This window comes from Megalobrama amblycephala, linkage group LG9 (assembly GCF_018812025.1).
Source record: "Megalobrama amblycephala isolate DHTTF-2021 linkage group LG9, ASM1881202v1, whole genome shotgun sequence".
NCBI classification, from domain to species: Eukaryota; Metazoa; Chordata; class Actinopteri; order Cypriniformes; family Xenocyprididae; genus Megalobrama; species Megalobrama amblycephala.
The window spans coordinates 7,001,486-7,013,543 of record NC_063052.1 but is presented as its reverse complement, the minus strand read 5'-3'; the positions used below and the strand labels follow the sequence as shown (position 1 = coordinate 7,013,543).

At 36.1% G+C, this 12,058-nt stretch overlaps 2 protein-coding genes across 3 annotated transcripts; both read left to right on the top strand.

Moving 5' to 3' along the window:
* Nucleotides 1-19: 19 nt before the first annotated feature.
* otud6b (OTU deubiquitinase 6B) lies at nucleotides 20-2,398 on the top strand. 2 transcript variants are annotated; one of them, XM_048201410.1, is made up of 7 exons: nucleotides 20-298; nucleotides 455-598; nucleotides 705-817; nucleotides 884-1,196; nucleotides 1,614-1,675; nucleotides 1,782-1,888; nucleotides 1,970-2,398. In XM_048201410.1, exons 1-7 carry the CDS (start codon nucleotides 229-231, stop codon nucleotides 2,052-2,054), a joined length of 894 nt encoding a protein of 297 aa, XP_048057367.1. In that variant the 5' UTR covers nucleotides 20-228; the 3' UTR covers nucleotides 2,055-2,398. The 2 variants fall into 2 exon arrangements, with proteins under 2 accessions (XP_048057367.1, XP_048057368.1); XM_048201411.1 differs by having other exon boundaries at nucleotides 21-298; nucleotides 455-597; nucleotides 716-817.
* A 2,294-nt stretch (nucleotides 2,399-4,692) lies between these two features.
* Nucleotides 4,693-9,085, top strand: lrrc69 (leucine rich repeat containing 69). The gene is made up of 8 exons (XM_048203791.1): nucleotides 4,693-4,945; nucleotides 5,130-5,256; nucleotides 5,368-5,440; nucleotides 5,539-5,734; nucleotides 5,812-5,883; nucleotides 5,970-6,071; nucleotides 8,403-8,582; nucleotides 8,949-9,085. The coding sequence occupies exons 1-8, from the start codon at nucleotides 4,769-4,771 to the stop codon at nucleotides 9,054-9,056; spliced, it is 1,035 nt and encodes a 344-aa protein (XP_048059748.1). The 5' UTR covers nucleotides 4,693-4,768; the 3' UTR covers nucleotides 9,057-9,085.
* Nucleotides 9,086-12,058: the final 2,973 nt, after the last annotated feature.

The following is a 12,058-nucleotide window of genomic DNA, read 5'->3' as shown; positions in this document are numbered from 1 at the left end:
TACTACTTTTATTTTGAAATGTTACATTTCCGGAAGTGTTCAGTTTCTGTGTTCCCATTGAATCCATGCGTTTGACTTGCAGATCAATTGAAATGAAAATCAACTGACTTCTATGAGCAGAAATTAATTCAGTCCTTGCTGGAAAATAAGTGAAACGAATAATGTGTTTGTCGTTTAGATCCATTTTAGCAAATATTTTATTGCTCTGAATATTTAATTAATTTTGACATGGAGGAAGTGGAGACAGCAGAGGAGCTGTTAGCCAAACAGCATCGCAAGGAAAAGAAAGACCTGCAAGGTAAGACAATATGTCACTATTATATAAATATTATTAGACTAATGCCTCAGAATCTTCCCTTTGAAATACCACAAAATGCATGACACTGTATGCGTTAAGAAACGAAACACAAAAGTGGAAACAATTCCAAATATAGATGTATTTTTCATGTCATAGCAAAAATACAAACTATGAAAACTGCTGTTCCCAAAAATGATAAGAAGAGGCGGAAACAGCTGACAGAAGACATCGCCAAACTAGAGGCTGAACTCAATCAAAAACACGAAAATGAGCTCAAACAGCTTCAGAACTCTTCCTCGGTAAGTAAAATGATGAAGATGTTGTTAGATGTTAAAACACCCTACTTAGACACCAGATAAATCAACTAGATACACATGACCTCAGCTCACTCGTTCTCGTATCATGCATTGTTCCAAGGTGGAGGAGGTTTCAAATGCATTGGATTCTGTGAGTTTAGCAAATGAGGAAAAAACAGATCCAAGCAAGCAAAGTCGGTCATCTAAAGCCCAGAAGAAACGGGTGAGTTCTTTGTCATATTGTCAATCGCATGTTTTGAAAAACACTGAAAATTCCATGTTTTTTCAGGAGAAAAAGGCTGCTCTTGAGAAGGAGCGGGAGGTCCGGATTGCTGAAGCGGAAGTGGAGAATCTCAAAGGTTCCCGTCATCAGGAGGGTCTGAAGCTGAGACAGAAGCTGGTGGAGAGGCACCTGCAGATCAAAGAGATCTCCTCTGATGGTCACTGCATGTACCGCGCTGTGGAGGATCAGCTGACGGAGCGGGGCGGCTCTCTCAACCTTAAAGAGCTTCGGGCTCAAACAGCTCAGTACATGAGGAGCCATGCAGATGACTTCCTGCCGTTCCTCACTGACCCCAATTCAGGAGACATGTACACTGCAGGTAAATGCCATACTTTTCAATGGATAGATAGATATTGATCAAAATGCAGTAATACAAAAATTATGAAAAATGATTACAATTAAACTATTTTCTATTTTAAAATGTAATTTATTCCTGTGATGTGAATTTTCAGCATCCATTATTCCAGTCTTGAGTGTCACATGATCATTCAGAAATCATTCTAATATGCTTATTTTGATGCTCAAGGAACATTTCTTATTGTCAGTGTTGCAAATAGCTGTGCTGCTGAATTTTTTCAGGATTCTTTGATGAATAGAAAGTTCAATAGAACAACATTTATTATATAATGTCTGTCATTTTTGATTGACACAATTTATATAATTCATAATGTATACATAAATGCTAGTTGCATTCTGTTGGTAACTGAAGATTATTATTATTATTATTTTACTTTAGATGAGTTTGAGAAATACTGCAATGATGTTGCAGACACAGCTGCTTGGGGTGGACAGTTAGAGGTAAGAATACCAGCCATCTATCCCAACAACAAAACATTAACAAGTCATAATCCACCAGCCATTTGCTTATTTTTTGATTAATATTCTTATATTTTCTCTATGACAGTTAAAAGCCCTTTCGCAGGTCCTCCAGCTACCGATAGAAGTCATTCAGGCAGAATCCCCCTCAATTATTATTGGTGAAGAATATGACAAGCCACCAATCACACTAATGTAAATAACTCCACTCAATATTCTGTGCATTCTGTAAAATCCCTACTGCTGTACTAAAGTTTGTTTAACTTTCTCTTTCAGTTACATGCGGCATGCTTATGGTCTTGGTGAGCACTACAACTCTGTGGAGCCTCTGAAAGATTTGGCAAATGAGGAAGAAGGCTGACCCAGTCACTGACACGCATTAATATATGCATCTGTGCATAATTACCCTGTAGAAACAGACCTTCTGGAGTTTGATTCCATTTTGCTAAGATGAGCGGAATTGAGGTTGTTCAGTTGGGTTGCTCATAGAAGATGCTGAAATAACACATGGTGACTTCAGTTGCAGTGGACAAGCTTAATAAAATAGTCCATGTTTTGGATTGATAGTGTTATTTAAGAATAAACTGCTATGTGCTTTGTGTTATTCTTGGAAACCTGCATATCTGCAAGTAATTTGCTCCAAGAGGTGCTTGGATCATGGTCATGCTTACTTCATTGAATAAAAAGAACTTCAATGTCAAAAAACTTCTGTCTTAAATCACAGCACATTGGACAAATACAGTCTCCCTCTTTAAAACAGGGATTTGGACCAACAGAAAAAATACATTAGTACCCAGTTTCAAAGACAAGGCTTAAGCTTAGTCTCAGACTAAAATGCATGTTTGAGCTGTTTTAACCGAAAGCAACTTGCACTGACATCTTAAAATGTTTTTTTTTCTAAGCCACGTTTATAAAAGCTACTTAAATGTCCTAATTTAATTAAGGCATAATCCCAAGGTTGCCAAGTCTGCGGTTTCCCTGCTGAATTTGGCTACTTTTAAATTGTTGCTGCAGGTTAAAGGTTTGACATATTGCATAAATTATACACACACTCATACACACATACATATATATATATATATATATATATATATATATATATATATATATATATATATATATATATATATATATATATATACAGTACAGTCCAAAAGTTTGGAACCACTAAGATTTTTAATGTTTTTAAAAGAAGTTTCATCTGCTCACCAAAGCTACATTTATTTAATTAAAAATACAGTAAAAAACAGTAATATTGTGAAATATTATTACAATTTAAAATAACTGTTTTCTATTTGAATGTATTTCACAAAGTGATGGCAAAGCTGAATTTTCAGCATCGTTACTCCAGTCTTCAGTGTCACATGATCCTTCAGAAATCATTCTAATATGCTGATCTGCTGCTCAATAAACATTTAATGTGTACAATTGTACAAAATTTTTTTTTTTTCAGGATTATTTGATGAATAGAAAGTTCAAAAGAAGTGTTTATCTGAAATCTAATCTTTTGTAACATTATAAATGTCTTTACTGCCACTTTTGATTGATTTAATGCATCCTTGCTGAATAAAAGTATTAATTTCTTTAATTTCTTTTCAAAAAAATAAAAATAAAAATTCTTACTGACCCCAAACTTTTGAACGGTAGTGTATAATGCTACAGAAGCTTTGTATTTCAGATAAATGCTGTTCTTTTGAACTTTCTATTCATCAAGGAATCCTGAAAAAAAAAGTACAAAACTGTTTTCAACATTGAAAATAATGTTTATTGAGCAGCAAATCAGCATATTAGAATGATTTCTGAAGGATCATGTGACACTGAAGACTGGAGTAACGATGCTGAAAATTCAGCTTTGTATCACAGGAATATATTACTTTGTCAAATATATTTAAATAGTACACAGTTATTTTAAATTGTAATAATATTTCACAATATTACTGTTTTTACTGTATTTTTAATTAAATAAATGTAGCCTTGGTGAGCAGACGAAACTTCTTTTAAAAACATTAAAAATCTTAGTGGTTCCAAACTTTTGGACTGTACTGTATATATATAACATAGGAAGCAAGGTGGGAGAGAGAGGGGGACAGGATCAAGAAAGGGCCGCAAGCCAGGACGCAAACTTGGGTTGCCTGAAGCGCATCGGTGCTATATGTAAGTGCGCTGCCCACGAGGCTATCGGCACTGACCATAATTTAAATTGGACTGAAATTCTTGTATTGAAATATTTTATATCCTGCCAATGATAAAACTGTGCTAGATGTTAAGTTTTGTGATCACTACAAAATAGTGGTTTTCATTTTGCATAACAATCACTGTAAAATATATATTTTAAGTATGAGGATGGCATGTTTTGAGTTTTGATATTTGGGATATGGTCATTGGGCTAGTTTTGTTACATTGACCTGGCAACTCTGCCTAATCCTGGCTTAATCTTAGCCCAGTCTGTGAAACCAGGCCTAGAGGTTAGACTGTATCCAACAACCAAAATCACATAACTTCCTAATAATTTTGACCTTCTAATCAATGGATATTCAATTCATTGTAGTGAAAAACTATTTATGATAACAACTGTTAATTTTAATGACTAAAAATAATATTTAGCTGTGTTTGCACATAACCCTGTAACTACATGATTTCTCCCATTAAAAGAGAATGGAAATTCCATACAATTATGAAGAAACAACATTTGGACACTTTCAAAAGCATGATGAAATGTCATTCCGTAAAAAATGCAGTAATGTAATCGCACAAATCAGGGAGCTAACAGTCTTTAGCCATTTAGGATATACAAATCGCAAAGCCCGTAGAAAATGAGTAGAAAATAAAAATGTTCATACAATTAGTTTGACTGAAAGATAAAATAGTTTTAAAAAGCTTTTAATGACCTATTTTGTATAATATTCGTGGAAAGTGCCAAACATCTTGTTGATTTTCTGTAGTCAGTATCGAGGCGCCAATGACAGCATGTTATACTCGTGTTAGTCCGACAGGCGGCGCCAGTGGACTCAGTCAAGTTGCGGTGCATCTCCATGGAAACGTAGGGAAAGTTAAAGGTGACGATGTTATTGTCAAATGGCTAATGATTCAATTATCAGAGCTTTAAAAACGAAATCAAACTCGCTTAATTTAAGTTCTAGGAAAATTATTGATCTTCCAGAAGTTTTTTCGAGGCTTACATGGATTGTTATATTAAAGTTGAATAACAACAATCTGTCGAGTCTGCCGTCTGAACTGGTGTGTTTACAGAAGGTGAGTTCAGACACATCTGTCACATCTGTCTGAATGTGTTCAAAACTTACCATTGTAGTAAAGTTGCTAGTCATAATTGTGACCCAATGTTGAGCAAAAAACAAGTTAACCAACAATAAAACTGTAATTAGAAAGACTATGTTTTCATAGTTTATACTGTACATTTATTAATGTGCATCTTAAGTTGACAGAGCTCAATCTGGGAAATAATGTTCTTGAGGAGATTCCATCTGTGTTAAAACACCTCTGTTGTCTTAAAAAACTTTATTTATATGGGAACAAAATCAGCCATTTGTCATCAGAGGTGCTGGGTAAGTTAACTCTATTTATTTATATATATATATATATATATATATATATATATTTTTTTTTTTTTTTTTTTTATTGAACTGGGTTTTAGTAATGTTTTTATGTATTTTCAGAGGGTCTACCAAACCTTGTGCTTCTCAATTTGAACCACAACAGAATCAAAGTCATTCCTGCAGAAATTAAAAAGTAAGATGAATCAAGTCTGTTGAAATTGACCTATTTCACACTCCCCCTCTTTGATAATTGATTATCTGATTTTTAAAACGTGTGTTGTTTATTTGCAGTCTGTGTTGTCTAAAGAGCATCAGTGTCACAGACAATCATTTGCAGCAGATTCCAGCTGAACTGGGCTTGATGAAGAGTTTGACTGAGATTAACTTCACTAATAATAAACTGACTCAAATACCACAGCAGCTATACAATTTATCACAGCTGAGGAAGTTGTACTTGGCCCGAAACAACCTGACAGAACTACCAGAGGCAAGAGTGATGATTTTCACCATACTTAACCCATTCTTATGTCTATTAGTTTAATATGTGTCCGTTCTTTGCTTTAGGGTGCTCTTGGTTGGAAAAATCTGAAGATCTTAGATGTTGCCGGAAATCGTTTATCAGTGTTTCCAGTTGGTGTAAGTGTTTCTTTAAAAGTTTTTGTTATTTATAATATTTGTTCAATGTTCAATACTTTAATGATGTTTTTCTCTTTAATGTTTAGTTTCAGTTTCTCACATTGGAGGAACTGTTCTTTGAAGGAAACAATTTAGTTCAATTCACACTGATGGAGTCCATTCAAGAGAAAGAAGTCCTCTCATTAAAAGTAACTTTTGTTATGATTATTATTACCTTTTATAAGAGCAGTGATTGTTGATGAACAATGTCAGTGCCTTGTACTGCTGTACCATGTTTATGGTATGTTGTATCTTGAGATACTAATATATTTTTCATTAATGTTTTGAATTTGTTTTTATTTGTATATTTCCAGTTTTCATTTTAATTTAATGTTTTTGACAAGTAATGAATTTTTTTTTATGGTTTCGTTTTTTTAGTTTGTATTCACACTTGGCAGGTTTGGTTAAATTAAAACTCTGGTGCAATTACTCTGTTAGGGCAGTTCATTCGAATAAGTGTGAATGTTGCCATCCATACCCTAGTGCGCACCAAACGAGTTCGCTTTTAAACAAACTCTTGTGCGGTTCGACAGAAATATGAGTGTAACACAAAGAAACTAACCAAAAACAGGACTTGATGTCACAAGATGCGATCCTGAAAAGGGCTGCGTCTGAAAGCTGACAAATGCTGCCTTCTGAGGATGCACAATCCAATGCATCAAGGCATGTCCGAATCCAATAGTTATCTTCACTTCCTGTCTCCTGGGATATCTTCATCTGTCTTTGATATCCCACAATCCTGTGTGTTCCATTCTGTGACTGTTGAGCTAAAAAATAAATAAAGATGGCATCTGAAGGCTTTGGTTGGAGGTCAATTTGTTTGTACAGTAAATGCCCATTTATGACCAATGTTTTCTGCTTTTGATGTCATGTCTAGCGTGAAATTACTATTAAAGTAATTAAATATTGGCATAGTTATCACCAAAGCTCTATTTTGTTGTAGATCATTAAACCGTTACAGAAGTGCCTCAGAAGTCTGCCTGAAATCAGTTTCGTGAGGTACCTTTGTGCACAAACACTACCTGCAAAGTCAAAGCTTTCGGACACAGCCCTGGTTTTTCATTGTCGCGATGTTGCCCGTTACAGTTCGGTACAGGCATCGAAACCACGTCTCCATGCAGCAGATCTTCGTGTGTATGTGTTACGGAGGAATTCCTGGCTCTGTTTTGACTCCTTAAAACATTTTATAAGCTCTTCGTGAGTTCTTAACTGGTAAAAATACCATCACATGCACGCACATACAACAAGCACATTTAGCCCAGCACACAGCATTGTTCGCAAAATGTACATCTTAAAGGTGCCCTAGATTATGTTTTTAAAAGATGTAATATAAGTCTAAGGTGTCCCCTGAATGTGTCTGTGAAGTTTCAGCTCAAAATACCCCATAGATTTTTTTTAATTAATTTTTTTAACTGCCTATTTTGGGGCATCATTATAAACGCGCCGATTTTATGCTGCGGCCCCTTTAAATCCCGTGCTCTCCACCCACAGAGCTCGCGCTTGCCTTGAACAGTGCCTTAACAAAGTTTACACAGCTAATATAACCCTCAAAATGGATCTTTACAAAGTGTTCGTCATGCATGCATCGGATTATGTGAGTATTGTATACTGTTATATTGTTTACTTCTGATTTTGAATGAGTTTGATAGTGCTCTGTGGCTAACGGGCTAATGCTACACTGTTGGAGAGATTTATAAAGAATGAAGTTGTGTTTATGAATTATACAGACTGCAAGTGTTTAAAAATGAAAATAGTGACGGCTCTCTTGTCTCCGTGAATACAGTAATAACCGATGGTAACTTTAACCACATTTAACAGTACATTAGCAACATGCTAATGAAACATTTAGAAAGACAGTTTACAAATATCACTAAAAATATCATGTTATCATGGATCATGTCAGTTATTATTGCTCCATCTGCCATTTTTCGCTATTGTCCTTGCTTGCTTACCTAGTCTGATGATTCAGCTGTGCACATCCAGACTTTAATACTGGCTGCCCTTGTCTAATGCCTTTTATAATGTTGGAAATGTGGGCTGGCATATGCAAATATTGGGGGCGTACACCCCGACTGTTACGTAACAGTCGGTGTTATGTTGAGATTCGCCTGTTCTTCGGAGGTCTTTTAAACAAATGAGATTTATATAAGAAGGAGGAAACAATGGAGTTTGAGACTCACTGTATGTCATTTCCATGTACTGAACTCCAAGATAAATTCAATTTTTCATTCGAGGGCACCTTTAAAAGCTTTTTTTTTTTTGCTATTGTTTGTTTTGCATTTTTAGGTTCCTTCAAACCAATGTATCGTTTTCTTTTTTGGTTCGTACCAAAACAACCAAGAGTACCACACTACAAATAATTAACTATAATAACCCTGGTACTTTTTTCCCCCTCAGAAAATCAATAACATTAAATAAAATTTTTTAGTTTTAACCATAACTTTTCCATACTGGTGCTGATTGTAGTTTAATGTGTTCAGGAACTCTCAGCGAGACTCATCCTCCAGGAGAGCACTAACAAGTTCTCAGTGGTGTCAAGAGCTCTGCCAACATACCCAGAGCTGCAGGACATGCTGTCTCAATGGGGTCAGTGTGTCCTGTGCTCACAGCCCTTTCTCACAACTTGGCTGGAGTGTGTGCGTTTCATCAACACCAAGAAGGTATCGGTTCATTCTGCATATCACTTTACCATACCACCGATGTTCAGCATTCTGTGCCTGCAAAAAAAGTGGTGCTGTAGTAGTTAAGACTGGCCGGACTTGCTTTTGATGAGGAGATTCGGTACATTATATGTATTTAATATGCATCAGGTGCATAAATGACATTGCTGTTTGAATCAACAGATTAACAGGGTCACAATTTAACTGTATGCCCCCAATAAGTGAATATTAGCAAGAACAACAATGGCAAAATATTATTTGCTTCTACTTTTTTTCTGCATGATCCACATTGCATGTCAATGAAAGTACAACAGAATATTAGACTTTCCTTTAGTAATCTGAATCTGTTCTTTTGTCTTTGAACAGCACATGGGGATGAAAAGCTCACAGTCTATTCCAGTGAGAGTTTTGCTGTGCTCTTACAACTGCTTCAACAGAGATGACCACCAGTACTATGGGCTTGTACGATTGTAAATTAAAAACTTGTTATTTTTTTATTTTAACCCATAACTGATCATGATCTAAATCTGTTTATTATATAGAATGAATATTTGATGATTTTGCAATACACCAGCAGATGGCAACATTTGATCACTGACATTCTTTGATCTGACTGTCAGGTCTGAGGTGAATCATTCCAGTCAAATTTTTTTTTGTAAATATCTCCCAATAATGCACATCAGTATCCTTCTTTACTAGATTAAAATGCACTTCTTTTTCTTTATCCTTTACATTTAAAAAAAAGTAACATTTTTTTCATTACAGTAAAAATAAATGTTCTATTTTAAGAATGTTTAAAGGATTAGTTCAATTCAGAATTCATGATAATTTACTCACACTCATGTCATTCAAGATGTTTATGCCTTTCTTTCTTCAGTCGAAAAGAAATTATGATTTTGAGGAAAACATTCCTGGATTTTTCTCCATATAGTGGACTTCAACGGCTATCAACGGGTTGAAGGTCCAAATTGCAGTTTAAATGCAGCTTCAAAGGGCTCTACAGCCGAGGAATAATGGTCTTATGTAGAGAAACGATCAGTCATTTTCAGAAAAAAAAACAAAAACAAATTATATACTTCTTAAGCACAAATGCTCATCTTGCACTGCTCTGCGATGCACCACACATTATGTAATCATGTTTGAAAGGTCACATGTGACATAGGCGGAAGTACCGCGGTAGGGCGAAAAACTCCATCTCATTTTCTCCTCCAACTTCAAAACCGTCCAACATCATTGTTTTACCTTTTTTTTGTAAAGGGCGTTTGACTTAGTCTTTGCACGTTCGTTTTGTAAACAATCTGCCTACATCATGCGTGACCTTTCCAACGTGATTACGTAATGCGTGGTGCATCGCAAAGCGGTTTGTGGTGAAAAAAAAATCTTTTTTTTTTTTATTTAGAAAATGACTGATCGTTTCGCTAGATAACACCCTTAGTCTTCTGCTGGGATCATGTAGAGCCCTTTGAAGCTGCATTTAAACTGCAGTTTGGACCCATTGGTAGCTGTTGAAGTCCACTATTTGGAGAAAAATCCTGGAATTTTTTCCTCAAAAACCATAATTTATTTTCAACTGAAGAAAGAAAGACATAAACATCTTGGATGACATGGGGGTGAGTAAATTATCAGGAAATTGAACTAATCCTTTAAGTGCACAATATGACTCTTGGTAGTCATTATACATTTCCCAGAGTTGATTTTTTAAGTAATCTGACACACAATTTTGATATTTTTTCCATGAGTATTTTTGTCCTTTCTATAGTCTGGCTTTATGCTTGCCATTATAATTCCCAACAATGAATGCACTCCTTACCTACCCTCTGTTTGGGCCAATGGCATCTGTTCTAACCTGAGAGGAAACTTCATCTCTCCAAATTAATTTCTCATGCAGGCCTCCTGAGCTCAGAGCAGAGTCTACCGAGTTGGGCCTGATGAATAATGCAGCAGGTTTAATTGCAAAGCCAGAAACTAATGACTTTGGACTGGTTAACAGCAGGGGAACCATACATCTCTGCAAACTGAATGAAAAATCAGTTCAGAAAAAAAAGAAGGGGGGAGAAAACGCTAATTGATGAATAATTAAAGCTTGAGCTACAGGGCATAATTGTGACATTTTGTTTCAATCAATTTAGAAGTGCGGGGAAAAGTGCACTTAGGAAACTAATGGTGACTGTGTGGATGTCCACTGAAAAGTGCCAAGAGACTCAGTCGTTTATTATACAGCCCTCAGTCAAGCTCAGCCATTATTCTAGAGCAGTTGCCTCAATTTCCAAGTGATTGTGCACTTGGCGGGCGTTAATGCGCCTCACAAATGGTATATGGACTCCCTGTGAAAGGAGGAGAGGAGATAGTGTAAACAAGTCTGTTTCAGTCTGATGTTACTAAATTACTTTCTTTGGAGGCAAATGCACCAACAAGCAGAAAGCTGTCAGGAGAGCCGCCCGCTCGGCCATGATAAGACTGTATTGTGTTCTAACGTCAGCAAAATCAATCACGAGACAAGGCTCTCAATATAGCACTTCCTGAACCATCCCATGTATTACGATCTCAACTGCCTTTGTAAATCATCAGACCAATTGTTCATGGTTTGGCACGTTGATGAAAAATCAGTTACATTTGATCCAGCATGCAAGCTGATGGAGTCACAAATACTCAAAATGTGAATGATTTGAATGTGAATCTACATTTGTTAGACCATCGATATTCCTCCCAAATGTAAAACCAAATAGTCTTAGATTGTTGTTTGAACCAACAATTTCATATTGAAGGATTTTGTTGATTTCTTTTTTGATTTCGGGCTCTCAACATGCATGAATAAATTAAACAGTTACCTTTAAAAGATTATTGTTTAGCTGTTGCTTTTTTCATGCTGCAACAAGAGCAATGCTATCCAAATGCATGGCACGAGGCCATAGGTAACGTTAATCAGAGATATTATGCTATTCAGAACAGTAATTGAGTGTGATACTGACAAACAACAGTTCAACAAACAAGTTAATGTTGAGTAAAGGTGCTATCACCCACGGAATTGGGCTACTTTTACGGTGTTGCCGCGGGTTGTTTTTCATGTCCGCTGGTTGAATCGACCCAAAATAACGTGATATTTAGCCCCTGGAATGCGAATTTTACCAGGGGAGCCCCTCCAAACACGCAAATTTTACCCCCAAAAAAACGTTTTTTTACCGCGGGAGCCCCCGAAATGGGATTGGGCAAGTTGTGGGCAAGTTTTGAGGAGCAATTGGGCAGGTTTGTGAAAACCTGGCAAACCTGTCGTTGTGCTACTTTAACAGTGTTGCTGTGGGTTGTTTTACATTTTACGTGGTTTGAAGCGACCCCAGTAACGTGATATTTAGCCCCTGGAATGCTAATTTTACCTGGGGAACCCCACTAAAAACCTTCTTGTCTGCGAAATTTCGATAATGTGACAGCAACTTAATTACTTGTTAGACAACATATTTCTGTTTAGCTAGTCTATTTGT

Coding starts and splice junctions, on each gene's coding strand:
- otud6b (XM_048201410.1), top strand. CDS start 229: ATGGAGGAAGTGGAGACAGCAGAGGAGCTGTTAGCCAAACAGCATCGC. Junction 299..454: donor GGAAAAGAAAGACCTGCAAG/GTAAGACAATAT, acceptor TTCATGTCATAG/CAAAAATACAAACTATGAAA. Junction 599..704: donor GCTTCAGAACTCTTCCTCGG/TAAGTAAAATGA, acceptor CTCGTATCATGC/ATTGTTCCAAGGTGGAGGAG.
- lrrc69 (XM_048203791.1), top strand. CDS start 4,769: ATGGCTAATGATTCAATTATCAGAGCTTTAAAAACGAAATCAAACTCG. Junction 5,257..5,367: donor TTTGTCATCAGAGGTGCTGG/GTAAGTTAACTC, acceptor ATGTATTTTCAG/AGGGTCTACCAAACCTTGTG. Junction 6,072..8,402: donor AAGAAGTCCTCTCATTAAAA/GTAACTTTTGTT, acceptor TAATGTGTTCAG/GAACTCTCAGCGAGACTCAT.